This window comes from Manduca sexta, chromosome 16 (assembly GCF_014839805.1).
Source record: "Manduca sexta isolate Smith_Timp_Sample1 chromosome 16, JHU_Msex_v1.0, whole genome shotgun sequence".
NCBI lineage: Eukaryota > Metazoa > Arthropoda > Insecta > Lepidoptera > Sphingidae > Manduca > Manduca sexta.
In genome coordinates this window covers 2,394,942-2,419,443 of record NC_051130.1, presented here as the reverse complement: position 1 = coordinate 2,419,443, position 24,502 = coordinate 2,394,942, and the positions used below count along the sequence as shown (strand labels likewise).

Sequence of the window (24,502 nt, the reverse complement as noted above, 5' to 3'; positions counted from 1 at the left end):
AAGTAAAGAATAGCGTAGAAACAGATTCTTTACAATAGAATTCGTATAATAGATAGAAGTATTTTTCCAGTAACTATCTTTACGAAAAAACATGGAGATCTACATTATAAATATTTTAAAGTAATATGTATTTAGATATTAAATTAAATATAACATACATAATCATATTCATATCAGTATTAACTATTAACTCTTGTATACGAATTTTCTAGCCAAGCAATAAAAAAAATTATCACCCAGCAGAAATACACACACACACACACAACATCACGCATTTATCCCCGAAGGGGTATGAAGAGGTGCATCCAGAGCACCCAATTTTCACCAAGTGTGTTCCGTCCCATGATGTGATAGGGCGCAAGCCTATCGCCATATCGGATACAAATTCCAGACTTCGGGCTGATACTAAACAGAAAAACCCAAATATTACTTTTCCCGAGCCGGGATTCTAACTCAGGACCTCAGAGCGCTGTCGTACCGCGCATGCAGTACAACTACGCCACCGAGGCAGTCGCACCTAGCAGAAATACACACGTACTATTATGTATAAATGTAATGAACATAACAGGCAGTAAAATAACTGTGATGAAACAACATAATAATCATCTTAGGGTGTCGAGCGCAGTGAATTATACAGTACTTTGTAATTAAAAGTTCTAAATTTCGTATTAAAAAGGTCCTACAGATTTCAATTTGCGACCTTATCTAAATTCATTTCCAAAACACCCCGTACTATTAACCTCACAGAACCAATTACTAACAATTAGGAGACATTGACAGCAGTAACGAATGTCCAAACATAATGCGAATCAAGTTTAGTCACGAATCGATATTATCATTTCGACATTATGTCTATTATTTTAGTATTGTGATCTCGCAAACAATGAACTATCACTTATGCAAGCGGCTTGATTTGATTTTGGCGTGTGTAGGCCGGGCGTTCCTTTGAAAGGTTATTTTGAAATCAAATTAACATGTCCTTCGTTATAGAAATAGTATTTACGAACGCTGCCTTAGCTTTCTACTTCATCTTACCTGACACTCAATTTAAAGAGAATAAGTTATTTCAGAATCTTGATCATATAATATAAAGCATTCAAAATAGGTTCTTTTTATTACAAAATACAAATTCTTTTTTGCTGGATATAGGTACTTAATATACAGATGGTTTTAAAATATACAAAATGTTTCAATACATTCTACCCGGATAGGTACCAGTGTGCAATACTATTGTAGTACACAGTGTAGTAATATACGAATATACATATACGATTCCCCATGATTTTATGACGATCTTTCTGATATCATAGAACATAGAAATTGTACTCCTAGTATTTCGCTACGCAGCGTCACCCACGTAAGTAAGATTGACAAACAAATTGTTGACATCATGCTGCGACACCGTGATTCTGTTACAAAAAGTTAAAATTTACTAAATTATGAAGTTCAACGTACTATACCACTATATGTCACGTTTCCGTGTCGTGTCTTCAGATAACCGTCACGCTCCGAAGCCGAGAATTCTGAGACACGCGACGTGACAACTCCGTTAGTCCCTCCCTACGTTTAAACACGTCACGAGATGTCGTTTGTGTAACAGATGATATAACTGACCGAGTAATTGTACTCCAGTTGTTGAGTGAAAGAAAATGCTCGGTGACTATAGAATATTCTGTTGTGATTATTTTTAACTTACTTCTACACAAATGTTATGTAGAAATGTTTGTTTATGGAATGTAATCTCTAGAAGACTGAACCTCCTAAAAGCCCTTTAATTAATTTAACGCTTTACTATATATGAACTTAAATCTATTTATAGGTGCAGTCTGGTCGCCATCGGCCTCTCAAGTTCATTATCTACACGATAATTTGAAGCCTACATAATCTCTAACATAACCAGATGTCCGAGATGTCAAAGGTGATAGGAAAGTCGTCCGAAGGCCACGCATCGCCAAGTTTATCGACCGAAAGGAATCTTAAGTCTATTACATAACTCAAATCAACTGACTTGTATTAAATAATTGAAACGGATGATATATTAGCTTGTTACAAGCAAAGGTTAAAGTAAACGAGTTCTAAGATTCAAGCGATCGCTTCGGATTATAATTCTTAATATGTATTTATGGCCATTATATTACTCTTTGTGAAGCTAAGCAAATAAGCCAATCACGGTGGTATATGACTACAATCGCCCTTAAATAATCAGCAGGAACTGCAGATATGATGCCTATTCTTAGGAAGGACGAAGTGGAATTGGGAAGGCCAGTGTCCGTAGCCATAAGAACTACAAAACAAAAGTACTTTACGCCGGTTTTCTAAGACGTTGGTACTAAACCGGCTTAGCTGGTCTTTCTAAGACAATACTGTCTGAAGTTTGGATGTCAGCAGCTTCTTCTGCAGAACATGTTATCTGACGCGTGACTGCCGCTATTTCTTTAAATATTCACTTTGAATATGTTATGAATGATTTATTCAAAGCATTTGCATTTAGAGCAATTATTATATCATATGTAATGGTTGTTGCATGGTTGACATTGAGGGTCACGTTTGTTTTGATATTGACAGATGTTGACCTTGTATAGGTTTTATAATATTATCATTCAGATGAAAGAAGCTTAATGATTTTATACTGATGATATTCTTAATAAGTTATGGGTAAAGGGTATATTTGTACCTAAATGTGAATCCAGAAACATATATATCGGAAAAGTAGCGAGAATTTTTTGTATTTCAAAATATCAAAATCGGGAACCGACAATAGTTATAAATAAATAATTAATTAAATTTCAATTCCGTTACATTCTACCAAATTTGAACTAAGTTATAATCGTAACAAAGTTTAATTCTAAATAAAAGGCTTTATTCTTTTTAATTGAAACACCTAAATTCATTAACATAACACAAAATCAATTCGGTAAACAATCAATAAAACACCATTTTCAACTCCTCAGTGCTAATTTTATATTTAAATAAACAGCGGTTCAGTAGTTCCATTATAAAAACATAATTTCCGACGCGGTCAGATGGGTTTCATTGTAAAAAGAAATTTCTCTAAACCTGCAGCGAGCACGCGCTTCTGTGACGTAACCGGAACGGTTCGATAGGTTCATGTCATGATTTGCAATCTTTTTGTAATAACATTCATGAGTTCAAGTTTGACCTACTAATATAGTCTACTTAACCGCCACTGTTAAAATGAAAGTAATAACTTAATAAATGATAGAACTTCATTGTATATCTGTTTAGAGAATATGGTCCGGCTCAACTGGAACTGTACCACTGTCTCACAGAAAATTAGTAGAGGTAGCGTTTCTTATAAAGAGTGCAATATGCGAAGCTCAAACAGTACCCCCATCCCTGTAAATAATATAATACCAACCCTGTATTATATATTGCTTGATGAATACGGACCTTATCTGCTACAGGGAAGGTTTAGACCTTAGTCCACCATGGTGGACTAGTGCGGGTTGGCGGACTCCGTATACCTTTGTTATTCCCATGGAGAAGTTTTATGTATTTAGGTTACAGTGGCGAAGCGTCCATACAAGCCGATTCCTACCGGGTTACCTTTTGTAAATTAATTAAAAATAATAAAAGAAAAACATAACAAAATAACTAGAATAAAAATAGTAAGTATATTCAAACAATTCATCTTATATTTATTAAATTAAATCAATACTTCAATGATATCTGTCGTTCGTGTCAATTCGTGAAATCGTAACTCGCGCGCAGTGCTCGCGCCTTATAGTGTTCGAAGTGAACCCGGCCGCGCATAGCTTCCCTCGCGATATTGTTGTCTCTTTCACACGCAGCGCGGTGTCTTTGTCTAATCTTTTGGAAGTGACGTAAAAATACATGTGTGCGTGCGTGTCTATGCACTTCAGGGTAACCCGAGAATTTGCGGCTTCATGTTGAGCTATTGGCGCGAAATATTTTTAATAATTTAGAATGTATAATTAGTGTTTGTGCGTTATTAATTCTTGTCGGACTCTTTTAGGTATGTTCAAAATATATGATTATTTTGTAAATTTAGAGACTAGACATAATATGTTAGAAGGAAATTATTAAGTATTATGATATTTTACTGATTTTAATTTATTGTGAACAGCGTATTATATTATGTTAACTGTAGAAAAAAATATTTCGTCGGGTTCCCTTTTGAAAATTTTCACCCTTCGCCACTGTTAGGTTACCTCATGATGTTTTCCTTCATCGTAAAAACAAATGATAATTGCCTTGCCTTGTGTGCCTTAAGTTTTGAATCTGTGAACCTTTGTCTCAGCAGTCCATTTCATTTCCAACTAGGCTATAATGCCCGTCATCCATGGCACTTGTACCCTTTGTCAAGGGTTCATTTTGGTTATGCACGTCTGCCAACAAGAAGTAGGATGCCAGCACTGTCGTGTTCCAGTTTAAAGAACATAGAAGCCAGTGTCATTACTAGAATTAGATACGACATGTCAGGGCGACAAGCGTGCTTTGTAATTCAAAGGTCAGGGTGTTTATTCTTTTTACGGGTATATATGGGGCTAACTATAAGACTAGAGATCGTTTCGTTTTTTAATTAATTCCATAAAAAGTCTTTTTTTTATACAAGCACGGAAATTGACCCTATTGCACCTGATGGTAAGTGAAGTGGTGTCCAATATAATGTCGACTAACAAGAGATGATTACTCCTCGGCAGTCGACGCAATTTTTGCTGGCCTGTTCGAACCAACTGGCTGGTCCCGGAAGGTGATAGACTTACGTGAGCCACTATGGCGGCTTATAACAATGAATATTATAAAACACCTGAAGTTATCCAAGATGTTTAAATTGTGAGTTCAATTTCGTACGGTCAATGCTCTGGCGTCTGTATTTACTTTGCATAATAAATACCGTTTATATATTTATTTTTTTCGCTTTATTATGTTCTATAACATATTTGTTTGTTCTAGACTCGAGATGATGTAAAACATTTTAACCTCTATACAAACAACTCAGGGACTTGTGAACGTTCTGTGTTTATTAATGATATTTACCTCCTGGTCTTTTATTCAAAGCCTATAAATCTTTAGGAGACAAAGACGTGACTCGTTCCTATTTATGCGATCCACTTTAGTTAAGGCAAACAATATTATTGAGTATTCCGTTGGGGTATTTTTAAACAAAACAGAATTCAAAGAATTTGTACGTGTAATAAGGGTTTTTATATGCAGACACGGCAAAATGTCCTACTGCATATGATGATAAGTGAAGTAGGGTCTAGGTAGTGACTGACGAGAGATGATTACCCCCGCCAGTCATCACAATTATGGCGGCCTGTTTGAAACTGGATTGAATTTTATTGGCTCTTTTCTCAACATAAAGGGGCTGTGGACCAAGAGCTTCTGGGTTTAAATTTGCTGTTAGCACTCCGTATGTTGACCTAACACAATTTGCATGGAAAAGATCACAGAGATGTTGCCATTAATTAGACGGCCGATCATAATACCTAAGCCAAATGGTTTCTTCCATATTCCTGATAAAGTATGTTGCGCCCACCCCACATTGAAGAGAGATTAGGACAGTTAGTAAAAGAAGATATAGCTGTATGCATCCGTTAAAATTACAATATTCCATGAATATTTTCTCAAAATAACTAACATACTTCATAATATAACAGAATGTTAATAATTATAGCTATTTATGTCACTTGTCTCCAAGCGAGCTTGCTTCTTTCGTCATCCAATTGTATAAGGTATGATACCAATTAAGAGATACATTATGTATTAGACATGAAGTAACACACCTAGCATTCTTACATGTTTTTGCTCTTTATTGTTAAAACTATTATATAATTTTTATTATTTTATTAAGCCTTTACCGGTTGTTACGAAACTTAACGAATTGCTAATTTAACGGTATTTGCTATTTACAAAAGAGAAAACGTAGATAAAATTCATCAGGTTTTAAAAGTCGTAAGCTGCCTATAGGTTAGACAGGTCATATTATTGTTGCAGTGATTCAACTCGCCATTTCTCGTGTGAAGACAGCGAAACCGTTTCTCTCCTTTTCTTATCGCCTCAAAGATATAACCGTGGGTTTTCATACTTTTTTTCTGTGCGTCTATTTTGTGTCGTAAGATCATTGTCTTAAGATATTATTCACCGCTTTGTCGCCTTTGAGGCTGGTTTGTTGCGGAAATTGTACTTTTCAAAAAGGAGGTTACTATACGAAGACCCCATGGGTTACCCTAGAGTCATAAAACTTTATAATCAAGGGAAATAAAACCGGCAAACTAGGAGTACACGAAGTTCAAGCACTTATCCGGAGATCTACCGTAACCAAGATGCCTTTCTACAATCGTTAGCGTTAATAAAAAACTAAGAAATGGGTGTAGTTGTATTTCATTACGGTACAACCATTGCTCAGAGTTACTGGCTTCGAATCCTAAGCCCCAACAAATGAATATTTGGATTATCTGCTATCAGCCCAGAGTCTGGAATTTCTGCTCGATACAACATAGACTTACTTCTTATCACTTTATTGGACGGACCACATTTGACAAAAAGTGGGTGCCTTGGATACACCTCTGTCACCTTCGAGAATAAAGGCGTGATGTGTGTGTGTGTTCTGACATATCCTAGCGACAGACTTAACACACACATACATATCGTTAGCGTTGACATTTCTAGATAGTCATTTTGGCTGCAGCCCTTGATATTTGTATGTAGATATTTTCCTCAAAATCACCTCGCAAATAATTTCCTCGATGCCGTGATCGTAACTATAGCGAGTGACTTTCTCGGTGCAGGGGAAGCAAACCAGATTATCAATTTCACATCTCGGAACAATCGCGCCGTATCGCTCGAAAGTGTATGAACGTGTAATTTCTAATTTTACAACACGCTCGAGGTGTATTTGCATCTATGTTAGCGAAATATTCCGTGTTAACAATTAGCCTTATGAACAATTAAATGTGCATGTTTTTTTTAAGTCTCTGTATTGCTAGATATTTCACGGCGCTTTGTCTTCGACGATATCCAATATCACATCTTATCAGTCATATGTTCAATTAACTTAGTGACTTTTATATGTTCACCATAATATCATAACAATACAGATTTTTAATTACTCCTATTGTTTATGAATCTTTTCTACTTATTTTCTGATTACTACCTCATCTTTTTTAAGGTTGGCAATACATCCATAATTCTCCCGATATTGTCAATTTGTTGGATAACACTTAACATATGAGTCACGAGCTTGTTTGCCGGCATAGGGCTTTAAATTTGGTCGCTTTTTGACAAAACACAAACGTGTTTCGCTGACGATGACACGACAAAATGCGCTTTAGAGCACGATTAGTAACGGAACGATTTTGACGCGGTTTTTCACCAGCATCAATTTACATGTTTAAATGTCATTGACTTTTGTTTACTAGGTGATAAATAGAGTCCAGTTGTAACGTTTACTTCTGCCGCTAAGCAACAGTATAGGTCTGATGTGTGTGTTTTGTGAGTACAAATATGTTAAGTCAATTTCTGCCTCCGATCGGTAATGTGGAACTATTATAGTATTATGATTTGATATTAAAGCGAATATAATTGGGTGGATATAGGTACATCAGTTGCAGAATTCCTAGCGAAGTATATTGTCAATGGATATGGTTATAAGTTCTCTTCTGTTTTTTATTTATAAGCAGTGTTTTTGTCAAGATATTTCTGCAGACATAAACATATATAATAAATAATAATAAATCATTTATTTCGAACGACAGAAATCCATATACAGGTTAGTAACATTTATGGGTTAAGAATATTGTTAGTAACAATTTTAAAAGTAATAAATATAATATACCTACCACTATTAGGTAGGGATCTCTGCCTAAATACGAAATTAGGCTCAAAACATCAAATATATGCCCAAAAGTTCCACAAACCGGTATATCAAACGATTTGCTGACCATAACAAACAAAATGTTTGTAACCTTGAATATTTAGCAGGTCAAAAGAATTTCATATCGAAAAGTCAATGACATTAGAACGCGAGATTGTATGACATAATAAAATATGTAAGTTACGTTGTGCTGGACGTGGTAAAAATGTTAGTATGACTTGATTTAAATACATAAGTACATACATAAAGCCTACGCAGACGCAGACATGCATTATAAGAAAAGCTTTTAAGTTAACAACTTTAAAATACAGTTGATCTTGACAGATAATGTGTGATGTCAAATGTAAATATGTCAATGTGTCAAAAAATAATCATTCTATTGTTCGTGGGCAGCAATTCGTCACCCACGGGCCATGACGCCCTACTAGCCATGTGGGTGAAAGATTTACGCCGCCGAGCGAAAACTTGTTAGATACTGTAATAAGGTGCTAGATGGTATAGCGAAGAGAGGGTTCTGTAGACAATAATGCGTTTATAAGTACAGTCAACAAAAGTAGCTGAACAAATTCAAAACTTCAAAACTCTTCTACATATTAATTTCAATCGAAATATTTAATATTCTAAAATAAACGTTCTGATAGTGAAGAAAAAACGATGATACGGAGACAATAGTTTAAGGCGATTTAAAAATTTGAATTTGTTGAACTACTTTTGTTGCTGACTGTACCTACGTACCAAATCAGAAGAAGATATAAATGGTATATCAGTTATAGGGTAAGGTCTATGTTTTAATACTCAAAATCAAAAGTCTATTCGAAAAACCACCTCAGTTGCCCCGGATTGGAGCCCATTCCGGGCATGATGTTCAGTTCTCCAACATATCAAGGAATAGCTGAACGAAGTTCGAATACATTAGTTGTAACTCTAACAACCCCTTGGGACTATACAGTATGATTTTTTATTGTCTTACATACACTCTTTGTCACTGCGGAACGCGAACAGTTCACAAATTATGGACCTAATATTTGTATTTTGGGCGCATGTCTTGCCATTCTATAATCAGTAATTGTGAGCAATTTAGTCGGCATGGAGCGTAGTCGTGAGTTGACGGCCTCTGAGCAGCAAAATTAATTTAAATACATAGTTTCGAATGATGAATCCCGTTTTGTAATTTTGTGTAATCTTGACTAGTTATTAGAGGAATTAGTTTGATGAATACCTGCAATATTAGTGGTTTATTGGTAATTCTAGGAAATGATCAATAAAATCGGAATAAGCAGTCATAAAGATGAAGTCTATAAACATTTTGTTTAAAACCTTGGTAGAGAATAAATGTTTTTCCTCTCTTCTTTTACCTGCGGTGTGGTATTCAACCGTTCGAATTTTAATTCAAAAAAACACATTTCGATGATCGCAAATAAAAAAAAAATACTTTAGTGAATACAGAATTTAGTGCTTACATTATAGGGGTGAATAACATGATTTAAATTGCACACGAAGACTAAATTCAGATCATTTACATAAAAATACTATTACGTCAGTTAACGCCACATTATTCGATCTCATTCCTTATGAGTGTTTAAATTAGTTAAAACATTTTTTTATTTGCATTGTTTTCATGCAAATATTTCGTGCATACAACTTTCCAGTTACAATATTGATTTATTAATGTCGTGATCAGATCTGAATTGAATAAAACCGACCAATTTTAATATGTATTCTGCAAATATGTATAAATTTAGGTATAGCTATTTCGTGCTTTGCGATATTCATTCTGTCAGAGAGGCCCGTCTCCATATTTTTAAATTGAATTTTTGCCTATTGATTGAATGATGCAACGGGAGACAAAAGGCTCAAAACTCGTATACCATTAGGCTAGAGGAACATTCATAATTAAAATAAATTATTGAGTAGATCAATCACGCATCATATTTTATAAAAGGCGGACTTAATGCTGAAGGCATTCCCTACTAGTCGTCTAAGTGTTGCAGACATAAAAATAAAGGTAGGTGAAATAAATAATATTATTGTAAAATATAAAAGATAAATAACTAAAAATAATAGAGCATGAACTTAAAAAGTATAACTACGCAAATACGCTTAGCATAAAAACGAATACTATATAAATCCCTATACTATATAAATAAATATAATAGTAGACGGTTTTGTATGATTAAATTAAATATAATAAAGCATACTATTCTTTTAGTTGTACGACTGACCTAAATTCTTTCCTAAAACCTTATTAAAACAACCTTTATTGACAAACTTAAATCATAATCCGGATTATACTATTTAATTAACATTTATTTAAGTGTTAGAATGCAATGTAATTATAATTTCAGTGATACGCGTAATCTAGATTCCGTTTACGTAAATCCTCGGTGAAATAATCGGAATACTGTATGTAACTGAGCCGAGACCGTGGCTCGTAGACCATTCACAGCCAAATGAGTTAAAAATTGACCGACTACGAGTCAAACTTAATATAGGGTGTTCCGTATTCTCCCTAGTTTCGATTATCAGTTTTTTTTGTTATTAAATAATGACTTATTTGAACCTGCTGTATTTTATTTCAATAAAATATTTAAGGAATATGAAGAAAGGGTTTAATCATACGATCACACAAGTAGCTTGTAAAGTAATGCAAAACGGCTTAAAACCAAATATTTTAACTCTTTCTCTTTTAAATCGTACTTGTATCTTTAAATTTGGACACAACCTAAGTAAATCGACAATATTACACATAGGTGATATACATTAATACATACTTTAATGTGATTTCTACCAGAGATAGAATCTTTATTGAGCGAACTAACAGACGGCGCGGCATACAGGGTTCTATAAGTGCTTTTTCTTATGGAACTCTAAAATTTAGTTTATGTTGAGTGTAGAGAAATTATATTTGGTGAATACATGTCATTGTGAAGTTACGTGCGTTGACCTGATCACCGATTATGTTACAATTTTTTGGTACAATCAATGGTGGTCAAAGCAAGTCATATGCTCTATTGGAAATTTTAGTTGTATAACCAATGGCGTCATGGCATTAATCTCCAGACTAATCTTGTTTTTAGATTTTGAATACGAAAGTTACTTGCAATTCAACCTGGATTTTTTATGGTTATACTTGCCCTTAACCAAAAAATTAGGGGATAATTCCCTCCGTCACAACACCGTCCATATTATTTAATTAATCTCCAAAAGTAAACTATAAAAGACTTCATGCCTGCTCAGTGCTCGTCGACCAGAAGGCGATTTGATTTCATTACGTCAGCAAATAATTAAGCGATACATTACATTAGTTAACATTCATTATCTAACATTCCGCTGATACCAAAACCTCAGGTGTTGGCGAGACGTCGTGCAAACACGCCTTAATGTTCGAAGCGTATCGAATACCGAGAGATATGTAACTAAGAACCGAGTAAATGTTTGAGCCTTCAACTCTGACATTCACTTAAAGGATAGCATTGAGATGTATCGATATATTGCGGCTTTTGTTCATTTTACCCCTTGAATCTACTCTGATGTTATACAGTTTTGTTGATTATATCGATTCTAGAAACTCTAGCATCAAAATAATGTTACATGTCCTTTAACTAATACACTTATCCTGAACATTCCGACTGTTAAAGGCGTACGATATTATTTATTTATATATGTATAATATGAGTAACGCATTGATCAAGGTATAAAATTAGATGAATTCATAAAATTAATTCCTAGTCTATAAATAGTACATAATTCTCGTTCCTGTTTGATCTTAATGAGATTAAAAAATGCTTTAGTGTTTTTTAACATTTTCTGATATTTCAAAACCCTTACTTTAATAAAACCGTGCCAGGATCTTAACGTACCGTTTCATATAATCTATGGTAGCGAAATAACTTCTAAACTTAACATAATTATAACACTAATCACAAGTCCACAACGCAACACCATAATTTGTCAATCAAGCTATTTTAAATCAAAAAGGATGTTAATTATACGTTACGGAAAGAATTTAAAAATATACACGCAATAATATCCGAAGTAAATGTAGAGCTTCCGTTCCTACGAAGGAGGTTGCGAAAAATGCATACAGCCTAAATATTTGATTAGTAATTACGTTTATTGAACCTTCATGGGTAGGTGGGTAGATAAAGATTAGATATTGGGGTGGGATTGCGTATAACTGTTTATCGGATCTAATTAGCATTTTTTTTATTCCATTGAGCAGTACACATGATATAAATTACACAGTATGATGCAAGTAATATATGGTTCAATTTCAAATACAAAATTCGTTAAAAGTGACTGAATCTATCGATACAAATTATTTTAAAATTTAATTGCAGGTGCCCAATATAGAGCACCATAGTTTAAGTCCTTTTACGAATGTTCAGTAATACTACTACTATGTCCTCTAATAAATCTACAGTGGACTAGTCTTTCGTTAAGATAGTGATCTGGGTAGTGACCCAGCACACAAAATATAACGATAAACCTTCGCAATAATAAACTTGTTTAAAAACATCGCCAATCTTACATAAACTTTATTGCTGTCATTTATTTAGTATTCTAGACAGAAACCAGCATTTTCTTAACGATAATCTAACAATTGTAGCATTTACACGGCATTCACGTTAGTATTCCAACCTCGTGTAAACCAGACTTATACTTGACCAACCGAAATGGCTCAAAGCGGTCAAGGTCTCTGGGCTTGCAAAGAAATTACAAACATAACTATTGTCTTGTTTTATCATTCCGCCAAGAAGCATAATTGCTGAATTCAAACTACTAGCTAGATTTATGATATCAAAGTTTTTGAGTAGAGGTAGCTCGCAAAGTAGCCGCTGTAACTGCTGTTTGATAAGAATATTGCCAAAAATAGAATAAGTAGAATATATTTGGAACATGTTTGCGGATTTACCTTGTTTGAATTTTAAGAGTTTTGTGGCCTATCGTATCTTAAAAATGTTAAATGTTTTGGTAAACTATAAAGATATTCAAAACTAATGTTTAAAAATTTCTTATCAAATTGGTATTTTCACAACCACGTGTTACTTGATACGGCCGTGATAACCCTGAGGTTTAGGAAGCTTTTTACTCTCTGTAGTAGCTAAATCTGATAAGATATCTGGTATAAGGTGTTTCCAAAAAAGGAGGCAAAGTTACATGCTAATCCGAGCGAACTAGATTCTGAACAAGTTTGGAGACTGCCGTATTAGGAAATTGCCCGTGACTTCAATTGCAATTTTAGTTGCATGCCTTTATACCATCAGGTAGCTTAATAGTTTTACGCAACACTAAATAAGCTAATTATAAGCCCGGGACTTTATCTCCTAAGAGTTAGACGGAGGTGTACATGGTTTTTTTATGCGTCCACGGCAAAATGACCCCACTTCTCCTGATGGTAAGCGAAGTCCAGAAAGAATATCAACTAACCAGAGATTACCCGTTGTCAATTGACACATTATGGTGTCAATTGACGACGGGTAATTACTGTCCTGTCCTGTTTGAAGCGGATATAAACAGGCTGATCCCGGAACTCATCACACTCACGTGGGTCAATATGGTGGGTTTTAACATCTTATGTACGGCGGTCGCTGTCCGGGCGAATTCAAAATATATCCTACCAGGAAATATACACAAATAACTAAATATCTTTACCTAATATCCTTTTGATTAAAGGATTTATTCTTGTTTAGTTACAGATTTATGAATACTGAACTGACGATGATATCTTTATTAGTATTGTGCCCTTGCGAAACGAGACCAACGAGTACTCTTCTGATTTACATAACATTAAACATAATTTTATTATTAACTACCTAGTTGATATCTTTATCATTTCAATTGATATAATTTGCGCACATTTTATTTTACGGTTACTAACCAGTCCGTTTGTTGTTTTCGTCCTTAACTTGATTGGTTTTAGTAAGGCAAAGAGATTTGATGATTCTTAGCAATCTGGTTATTAATGATTGTTGATTTTAGAATTAAGACTTATCTGCTTGTAGTTTTATATTTTCTGTTAATCTGACTTATACCGTGAGTACCGATATGTTAACTGTGGCAAACATTTTTTGCTTTTCCATTTTTATAAATATCACCTTTCTCCACTGGCCTATATAGCACTTATATGTAACATAAGCAAGTTACAATTACGATTACACACAATACTAAGCAAGTTAAAATACTGAACCTAACCCTGAATTTTAATGACCTTCGCAGGTGAGAAACAAAACCCTTTATTAGAGCAAAAAACAACAAATGGGTAACTTATGACAATCAGCTTTGAAAATTTACAACAAAAGAGAGCAAACTTAATTTTTAGATTTAATATTTTTGTGTCCTGCAGACATTACCCAATATCAAACATGATCCTTGTTCTCTATAAATGCTTTTTATTTCTACGAGCACTAACCACTGCGTGGTTACACGAGCCTAGTAACCAACTAAATGGGCGGTGATTTAAAACAATATACCCACTTGGAGTTCAAGGTTCGAAGCAATTTGAACAATGAAAAGAATTTGTCGTGTCCGATTGAAATTTGTGACAATGTGTGCAGCCTTGACCGGGGTATGTGGGTACTAATGAGATCATGACATAGCAGATAGAGATAGAATTAAAGATCGTTTATAGACAAAACGTAGCGTTTAACATATTAAGACTTATGAAGAAAATTATTTAGAGTCGATGCGTAGTGATAAAGTTTGTTTTTTTTTATTTCTTTGTATGACGAGACGAGCTTGCCGTTCACCTGACCGCTCATAAACAGTAGAAACACTATCCAACACCATGAATTACAAAGTATTGTTTAGTATTCCACTGCACTCGCCATCCTACGACATGAGATGTTAAGTCTTATTATGTCCAGTAGTTATACTGGCTACAATGTTCTTCAAAACGGAACACAACAGTGACTATACACTGCTGCTTGACAGCAGAAATAGACATTGCGGTGGGACCTACCCAGGCGGACTCTCACATATGAGAGACCTACCACCAGTGTATGTTCTTTTGTTGTTTCAAGTATTGTGCTTCACAGTGCCGAAGGGTCCAATAACTCGATTCCTACCAGCTTCCCTTTATGTAGAATTGATGTAGAATCTAATTATCATTGGAACGATTTGCAGATTATTATGCATATTAGTACCTATATGTTGCGTTGGGTTCCCTATCGGAAAAGTTCACCTTTCGCCACCGGTAGCTGATGTTTTAAATTGCGATACTTTCAAATAAAGTATGTAGTACTAGAAATAGAAATCAGTATCTTTACATTGTTAAACGGATAGATTCCAGAACACAATCTTATTTTGGACTAGCTTCCGCCCGCAGCTTCGCCCGCGTGGATTTCGGACTTTGTTTATTTATTAATTTAATAAGGTACACTAACAGCATACATATCCTTAAATCTAAAATAAAAAAGTATTGACTTCAGAAATGGAGGAGGTGCTCAATTTGTCGGGATGTTTTTTAATGTATGGTGGTATGCAGGTGGTCCGATTGTTCGGTCAGGGTCTGATGATGGGATCCTGGTGAAATCGAAGGAACTTTTAACCATTAAGGTTGCACACGCGACGGAAGCTTAAAAAATGGAGTAACTTCTCCCGTTTTCCCAACATTTCCCTTCACTGCTCTGCTCCTATTAATTGTAGCGTGATGAAAAGTATACTATAACCAGCTCAGGGGTATGAAAAATAATTGTACCAAGTTTCGTTAAAATCCGTCGATTAGTTTTTGTTTCTATAACGGTTATATAGACAGACAGGCAGACAGACAGACAAAAATTTTACTAATTGCATTTTTGGCATCAGTATCGATCCCTAATCACCCTCTGATAGTTATTTTGGAAATATATTTCATGTACAGAATTGACCTCTCTACAGATTTATTATAAGTAATAAAATAAAAAAATAGATAATAGATAATGTTAGGGTGTTTTTTATTTTTTATAAGACGACAGGCCCATCACACAGAACGGAAATTACTGTCCACCCCATCAGCATAGTATGAAAGTGACTGTCACTTTCACACTTGTAGTAGAAAGTCTTAAATCACTAATCGGAAGGTAACCTCACTTGCCTAGGTTATAGAGTTCAACAGTACAACCTTTGCTCACGGCACAGAACTTAATCGCGTAGATGCGGAAGTTATCACCCTTATTGCATAATGCAGAATCGGCACAATACTATGCTTTATGTAAGGATGTTTTGAAATAGACTAGAACTTTGTTTAGGTTACATTTATAAGACAAATATATTGAAAGCATCTGTCCGTAAGAGTTTATTTTACACGTTTCAATTTAGTTGCACCTCTACCATAGTTCCTTAAAGACCTAAAAATGCTCAATCCTTCATGGCTCAGGTATTTCAAATTCATTTACAGGTTTCTTTAAGATAGGCACTTATTGTCAAGTGCAGTGAGGTCACTTTGCCGTGTCCGTAAAAAAACAGTACGCAATCAATGAAAGGTTGGCAAATTCCCACTTTCATTTAGAAGGAACGATTTAAAAATACCTCTTATATCACACACATCCAGAGCCTTTGCTTATAACTTTAAACATAAGTCATGTCCGGATTACAGTGGATAGGGAAGTATAAATGCAAATCGCAAAGGTTATTTGTTTGAATTCCGTGAGAGACAAAGTTTCTCAGTTGTATTTAATAAAGTAGTAATTCTTCGCATGTTTATAGAAATCTTTGTTCTCACGATAATTTAATTCGGTCCACTGTGAGTTCTGACCATATGTCATGCCCAGGTTTTCTAAATTTGGAGATCTATAAAGGGTCAAAACGCAGTGGACCTACGGTTAACTTATTCGTGGCTTTAGTCGTAGTTTAGAATTAACACTAAGCTTTTATTTCGACAAAATTAAATCTAAAATGTGTATATGTGTGTAAAAAAAAACTATGTTGCATTATAAATGTTTGTGAAAATGGTTGGATGTTTGTTAGAACTAAAAGCAGAAAGCACTGAACATATTTGGATGAAATTGATAGATAATAGTAATAAATAAATTACAAATACGTCAGATATGGTTCTGAACTCACATTTATAGCGTCGTGCAGTTTGTATTATAAAGAATCTAGACTCGTTATACACTCATAACCAAAGCCATCACAAAACATATGTCTTTACACAAGTCTCTAACAAACGCGTGCCACAAAAAGACTATTAAAATGCAAGTAACCAATCCTATTTCTTACAAATTATCTGGTCATAAACATCGCTTCTGTATCCTGTCTTTTTATTCACAAATTTCATAAAGATCATTTTAAAGCGCTATTAGTTATTTATCAAATCATTTGAGCGTAATGTAGTCTTATAATACGATTAAACAAATAAAAGATGGAAACCTGTAAATAATTGTAGATGTCAGAAAGAAAGCTTGGGTTTAATGCCCATATAATGATCGTGTTATGAATATAATTTCCCTACGTATCTTGATTTTCAATATACCAGTATGCTGTATAATTTAGATTCATACACAACTAGTTTTAATGATCACAAATAAAATTAGAATTATTGTTAAAAAAGGTAATTTTTGGTCAAAAGTTACATTAATTCATAATTCTGATTTTCTAGCAATAAATTTACAACTTCATAGTTTTTACTAGGTCTTATTGTCATTCATTAAATAATCGTTTCTTACGGACATTTAGTATTCATTGATGAACGCTGATCTTACGTGTGATATGCATAGTATTTATTACTTACTACGTGTTGTGTCCATAATACGTAAAATTGTAAATATTTTAACTCGTTATAGCTTTGTCATTTAATTATAAACCAATATTCTGACAGCAAATTTATAATAGGTTACTTTTCCCACATACCTCATTCCTTTTTTTGTATTTAAGTTATTGCTATATACAGGATGTCCCAGAAAATAGTATCAAGCGAAGGTCCAGAGATAGAGCACCCCTTGGGGTATCCGTATATATGTTATTATAACTCTGCGTACACTTCCGGAATAGATGATAGCACCATTCTGTATTAGATAGATCACAGTGGCGAAGCGTCTACACAACCCGATTCCTACCGGCTTCCCTTTTAAGTTTATTAACCTTTTTCTTAGTATTTGTTTTCTGTTGAATTGACCTCGATATGTTAGTTAAAGCAATTTTTATTTCTCGGGTTACCTTTTGAATACTTTAAACCCTCGCCACCGATGGATTATATTTATGTCTATTAAAGTGTAAAAACAAGTAAGTATTTTTTATAAAATTGTGCTTCTAACAGCTCTCTAGTGAATTTATATGACCTAAACAATAAATAGTTTGTCAACTACGCCCTAATGACTGTCATGGTATCATTAAAGACTACCGTAGTAGCGCTCTGTCAGTCAAATACTTTATGAGCATAATAATTAAACTAGACGATGTAAAAACCAACAAACAGTTAACACATTACACTGACATTAAACAGGTAAAATAAGTTTGCGTGTAGCTTAAAATCTATGGAATTACTGAATCACATAATTTCTATCAGATTGTCTGTATATTGTATGAACAGCATATCTTTATCCAGGGGTGCGATGCTAAGGTAGGCGCAACCGCGATCTAATGCTTGTATATATATAACATGATTCTTTAATTAGCGAAACTGCATATAATTTTAACGTTACGCATTTAAATCATCTTGAAGGCCTGTTAAACTCGCAATGCCAACGACATCCTCATAAAATTTAATTTGCATTGTTTACCTAATTCCCATCTTATTTGTGTTTTAAGCCAACTTGTTTATTGGGGTTTTTTTAAAATTATTAGTAAACTATATATTAAAAATCGCCCAGCTATTTTGATAATATTTTGTGGTAATCAAAATGCTAGTAAACTAACAGACTCCACTATTTTATTGTTTGTAAGTAATTATATGGTTATTAAACCTAATACGTAGTTAGACAAACATAAAAGCTTAAAAGGGCATTAAATAGTTAGTAGTAAGGTCAAATGGAAATCTGTTGCTTCCTGCTACTTTTTTATACTAGTTCGAAATTTGCGTTTGGGCAGTAATCTTGCAGGAAATATAGATAATTTTTAATATTATATTTATACAATTTTATATTTATCTAATACAATACAAAATACACAATAAACCTCATACAGAATACAACAGTATTTTAGTATAAAAACCTTTTTGGATTAGCAAGTAATACATTACTTAAAATATAAATTCAAAATTTAGGTACGAATTATAATGTAGGGTTACAAAACTAACAGAACCACAAAAAATAATAAACCGATAATAATTGAGATATTCCGATCTCATTCCGTAAACTAAAGTATCTACTATCTACCTAATGACTCTATGGAAATGAGTGAATGATAAGTAAAACTGTTAATGCCCGATCAAAATTCATTCCAAACAAAACAATAAATTAAACAAACATCATAAAAAAATATTCATAAATCATGTTACTAAGCAAATTCATTTCAAAAACGTGTATTAAATAATAGATAATAGGACTTACATCATATCCGAACATCTCGCTGCCGGCACCCAAGACCGACGATACAGCCACGGTCAGTAACACTTTCTTCCAATACCACACCATATTTACATAAATGCACTGTCATTGAACGCAAAACTAGGCTACATTCTTTTATAAAAATATAAAAAGACAATTACATATTTATTATAAACATTTTTTATTACGAGCATCTTTCCCGCGCTTTTTGATTGACAGTTGATTTTTTAATTTGATAAATGAATAGGCAACGGCATCACGCGTACACCCAAATCGATTATCGGTTTTATTAAAATATATAATTTATATAATTTTCAATTAGGTTTAAGCGATCAGGAACTTTTCCCTATACCGGCATCAGGCGGCAGCCCGCGTGGTTTCGCGGATTGCGACTGCGCGGCTTAGTGCAGTTGTTTCGGAACAAAGTGTTAGAATGGTTAGAGATGCGAATTTATCGATGCTATCTTTCTGTACTTTTGTTTTGTAAAAGTCTGGTTATAACCATTATAACCCAGATATTTATCCGGTTAAAGTTATTGTATATTTATTATTTCATAGTAGGTTGAAGTGTAAATAATAATATCTCTTACTTTTATAATACTAATGGAAATCGATGTGAAATATAAATTTAATATATCTAAGTGCCACAATACTATATATTCTTAGAGGTAAGCAATATGAAAAAAAAAGACGCTGAAGTACAAAAATTTGAAAAACACAAAAATATGTAGACCCTATTTTCTTAAGTGTAAAGGTTAAGAAAGGAGCATAAAAACTTTCATTCAACTGGCATTTTAATTATTTTTTACGAAAGTGCAATACTTATGAACAAAACATCGTTGAATTGTCGACATTTGCGTACAAATTTTGAGGACACGATATCACTTTCAATAACGAACCGGTAAAAATAAGATTTTATCCTTTAACGTTTACCTCAATATCTTTATAACGTCGATGGGGTTTCTTGGCAATAAAATAAAAAAAAACGTAATGGTTGACTTTTAAGGTAACGAGCTCTTATTTTTGCCTCTATATAGGGCTATTCTTTAATTTCGTTATTTTTTATAAGAAAATAAATTCACTTTATTTAACTGTAAAATATGTCGATTTTTTATACAAACTTAAAGCCACTGCAATCGATAAAACCGTAAAAACGACTAACTCAAAACAATTAGATTAATTAATATATAAATATAAAAAAATATCGATATCGATAAATAAAATTAGTGCAATATACCCATCGTAAAGCTAGCGCAATTCAAACTCGCACAAAAACTATTTTCCAAAGTGTGTCAGGTGTGGGTACAGCACGGTTTTACTTTCGTTCGTCGCTTTTGGCTTTTCACGGCATTAGATAATAGTCGTCTTCAATTTTTACAATTATTCGCACGTAGAAATAATGAATTCTGATATCTAATTAACACAGTTTTTTTATACTCTTATTGCAAAAATATTAGGGCTATATAATAAACAAAAAACGATTTTACTATCGATATTATGAATATGTTCTACTGATAACATATAAACTCTAATAATAATACTATGTCCACATTGAGCACTAATTCTAATAAAAAAAATACTTTTTTTTTTAATTTTTAGTAATGAAAATCAGAACCACACGGGTTGCAGTTCCTAAGTTACGATCGTTAACACTAAATAAATATCGATTCGAATATTGGAAAGCGATAAATTCTACGTATCAAATTTCCAATCAGAGCAGCCTGTCATTATAGCGGTAGTCACTATAGAATTGTTTATCTTCGTTCGCTTTAATTAAAGGAAAAGTTCGTGTGGAAACCTAATACCTAAGAACTCTCCATATAAATTTCGAAGGTATGAAATCTACCCAGCGATGGCCAGCGTGAGCTAAACTCTCTTAGTAGTAGAGGAGGTCGTGCCCAGCAGTGGGCAGTATATAATACTGGTTAGTAAGTACTGTAATGTTATTGAGCCTTTAAAATTATTTCTTCTCTATGTCAAATCTTAATTTAACACCTACAGAATTCAAGCCGTGTATTATTACGTAAATAACTTCCTGCGTAGGAATCGAAGCTGCAACCTCCCTTTGTACGCATCGGAGGTCGACGGAACAAGCGTTACTCGAAGTAAAATATATTGAGAAATATGCTTTGCAGGATATTGTTTTTATTTCCTTTTCCATATAATTTAGGCCAGTTACATATCGACCCTAACAGTGACACACGAGGTTACTTAAAAAATAAGTTTTGGTAAATCACCCATGCATGTTCAATAGCATAAAAAAGGATTTCGCTTAATGTTTTTCTTACAGAAAGTAGTTACTTATAAAAGATCCAGAAAGATATTTTAAAAAATATACTTATTCCTTTCGAAAATATCTTCGTATTAATAACTACGACGTTAAAATATTGCTTAATATATAAAATCACGCGTGTGTAAATAAAAGTCAAAGAGTTCTAAGATTGAGAGAAGATTGTCGTACAAAAATTTTGTTATCATGTTATGGTTACTGAATCTACCACGAAATAGCAAAACACCAATGTAACATACATTCATTGTTTTATCATATCCTAATTTGCACGTTTTTAATATTAGCATATTTTCTGTAAATATGTAATTTTTGTATTAATATCTAAGGGTGACTTATCACGTAGCCAAACAAAGTTGCACTTATGTCAAAACAATTTATAAGGATAATTATTATTATTTCTAACACTTAAGATCGATTATATAACTACGGACATTTTAAGGATAAAATTCTTAAGGAATACAAGGCATAAGGTAAAACAAAGTAACTAGCTCGGGTTGGTGGATAGGGGGAAATATAAGGCTAACCCGTCGCGATCCTCATGAGTGAGGACATGAGCCCTAGCCTAGCTAACCTGCCAGCCTTCCACTAGCTACCTAAGCGATGACTACCCAAAGAAAGGCAGAAAGAAACTCCTCGCTTTCTTTAGAACATGCCAGTTACGATGTATAAGAAGTAAAAGGTGTCAAGATTTTCCCTTGTGGTCACCCATCCGGGTGTTGACCACCGCATTACCACAACATATTCCCGCAACACTGTTGCAACGGTTAGTATTGAGTTTGTTTTTATATTGGCACCATACGGCATCTGAAATGATTTATTTGAACCCGTAAAATGTTATACATTACTTAGATTAAGTTAATATTAACTCTAACACCAGTTCGGAAGGCATCTGATGAAGTGGACTCCCGTAATAGTAACAAATGGCATAGTTCCTCATTAGTGCCGGTCGTCTTATGCTGGACTGTGAAATTATTTCTTTACGTTATGCTTATGTGCCTATTACACGAATAAGAATAGACTCTATAGACTTTTTGGGACCCCCATATGTAGGAGCTGACAATGGAGAAGGTAATAAGGAATTCGTTCCTATCTTTTGCCATATTCCTATTGGCCAACTTTGGATCAAAAACTGCCTAACCTTTGCAACTGAAAGTTTTCCTCTCACGTACGAATAAATTTCAGATTTCTGTCTATATAATATTACATCCCTTTAAATTTGTCCCAGGATATGACTTGACCCTTATTATTTCGTATTAATAAGCGTCACGTATTTCCTCAAAGGATATGACAAATACTTTTCAAGGGAACGATATCAATGTTCCCTTTTGAAGGTTTTACGACTATAAATTTTAAACAAAATAATTATGTCATCTACATACTTACCTACCTACTTGTCGTTATATGTTTAAACCAAAATAACCCAGACCGGTCTCACCTGCTTTATGAAATTTGAAATGCATGCAAATAACTATATAATAATATACTTACCATGTGGTTTGTTACCATGTTTAGACCAAAATAACTCAGACCGATATTATCAGTATTTATGAAATTTTAATGCATTACTTAGGATGACGAGCACATCAACGCCATGCAATTTTGTCACTCAAAGACGTGGGCGGCATCGTGACTGTATAAGGGCAGCCAGGTTTAACCTGAGGTAGTGCAACCTTCGATATTTAATTGTATAAAAGACCTTCTTATCTTATCCACCTTCCTACACTGCTAATAAACCTAACTAGCCCTCCTCCCCCTCTTAGAAGTAGAAGAGTCCCGAGCCCAGCAGTGGGACAGTATATTATACAGGGCTGATATTATTATTATATTATTTATTATAACCCCCCTTCAAATGGACGGAATGACAGAATCTCTCAGAGCGTCATTACGTGTGGAAGTCTACTAGAAAACACAATATATCTTCCGCCTAAACGCTCACGCTACAGATATTCATTACACAGACAGTTAATTGGAACAGTGAAAACAGCGGGTGCCGTGTGAGGCAACAGTTACGCTTGGGTTAATGCCTCTCGCGTATGTAAATCTCAACAGGGGGGCGGTAGAGTTGTTGAAAGATTACAAAATGTTAAAAAAAAACGATAGAAAAAAAGTGTCATTAGAGCTCGAAATATGCACGTAGAGTTCTAAATTTAAATGAGCAAAAAATTTAAAATATTATTTTGAATTTAGAAAACAATACAGACAACCTCCGAAAATAATCATATTTTTTTAAAGATTTATATTTTAGTAGACTATGGAGGATAATAATGAATAGCAATAATTGTGATTTGTGAGTTGATCCATCCTACCTTAAATACTTTAATAAATAAAATTACAAGTTCTAACATTACTTGAAATTAGCTTCAGTAATAAATGACTACGATTTGTTCTAATTCCCGCCAAAATTTGAAAAAATATTTTAATTTCCTCTCCATGCTACTCTAATGCTATTCAGCCTGTACAGATCTCGATCGATCCGTCCCATCGCTCGTGCTATTGTGTGGTAGAGCCTTTCTCCGGCAGAATGTTTCACTGTCCCCCGGCATTGTTTTGTGTGCTGTCAAGGATAACAACATGAACACTGACAGGTGAAGAAATATTGCCTTTTACAATGAAAAGTAATGGTGATTATTACTTTATACGTAGATAATAGAAGCTTCAAATTTAGATAAATTACGTAACAACGGTAAAACAAAATAGTTTAAACATTTGCTCTACTTTTTATGTTGTTACATTCAAAGGAAATCATAATCATACAGCCATACTCTTTTTTCTTTGGATTCTTTAAATAGTAGAGTTATTAATAAAACAAAGTATATACTTAATATTATGTTTTAGAAACTATTTTATTTTTGATCCAAAGTTGCTGTATTAAATTCTCGGATACAATGA

General features: G+C 33.8%; 1 protein-coding gene across 1 annotated transcript in view; it reads right to left on the bottom strand.

Annotated features, from left to right (window-relative positions):
* Nucleotides 1–19,727, bottom strand: part of LOC115446203 (A disintegrin and metalloproteinase with thrombospondin motifs adt-1) — a 51,250-nt gene extending 31,523 nt beyond the window's left edge. Inside the window, exon 1 of the mRNA XM_030172774.2 lies at nt 19,327–19,727. Coding sequence (XP_030028634.1) covers nt 19,327–19,410 — 84 coding nt within the window. The 5' untranslated portion in view covers nt 19,411–19,727. The remainder of the gene's footprint in view (nt 1–19,326) is intronic.
* Between the last annotated feature and the right edge of the window lie 4,775 nt (nt 19,728–24,502).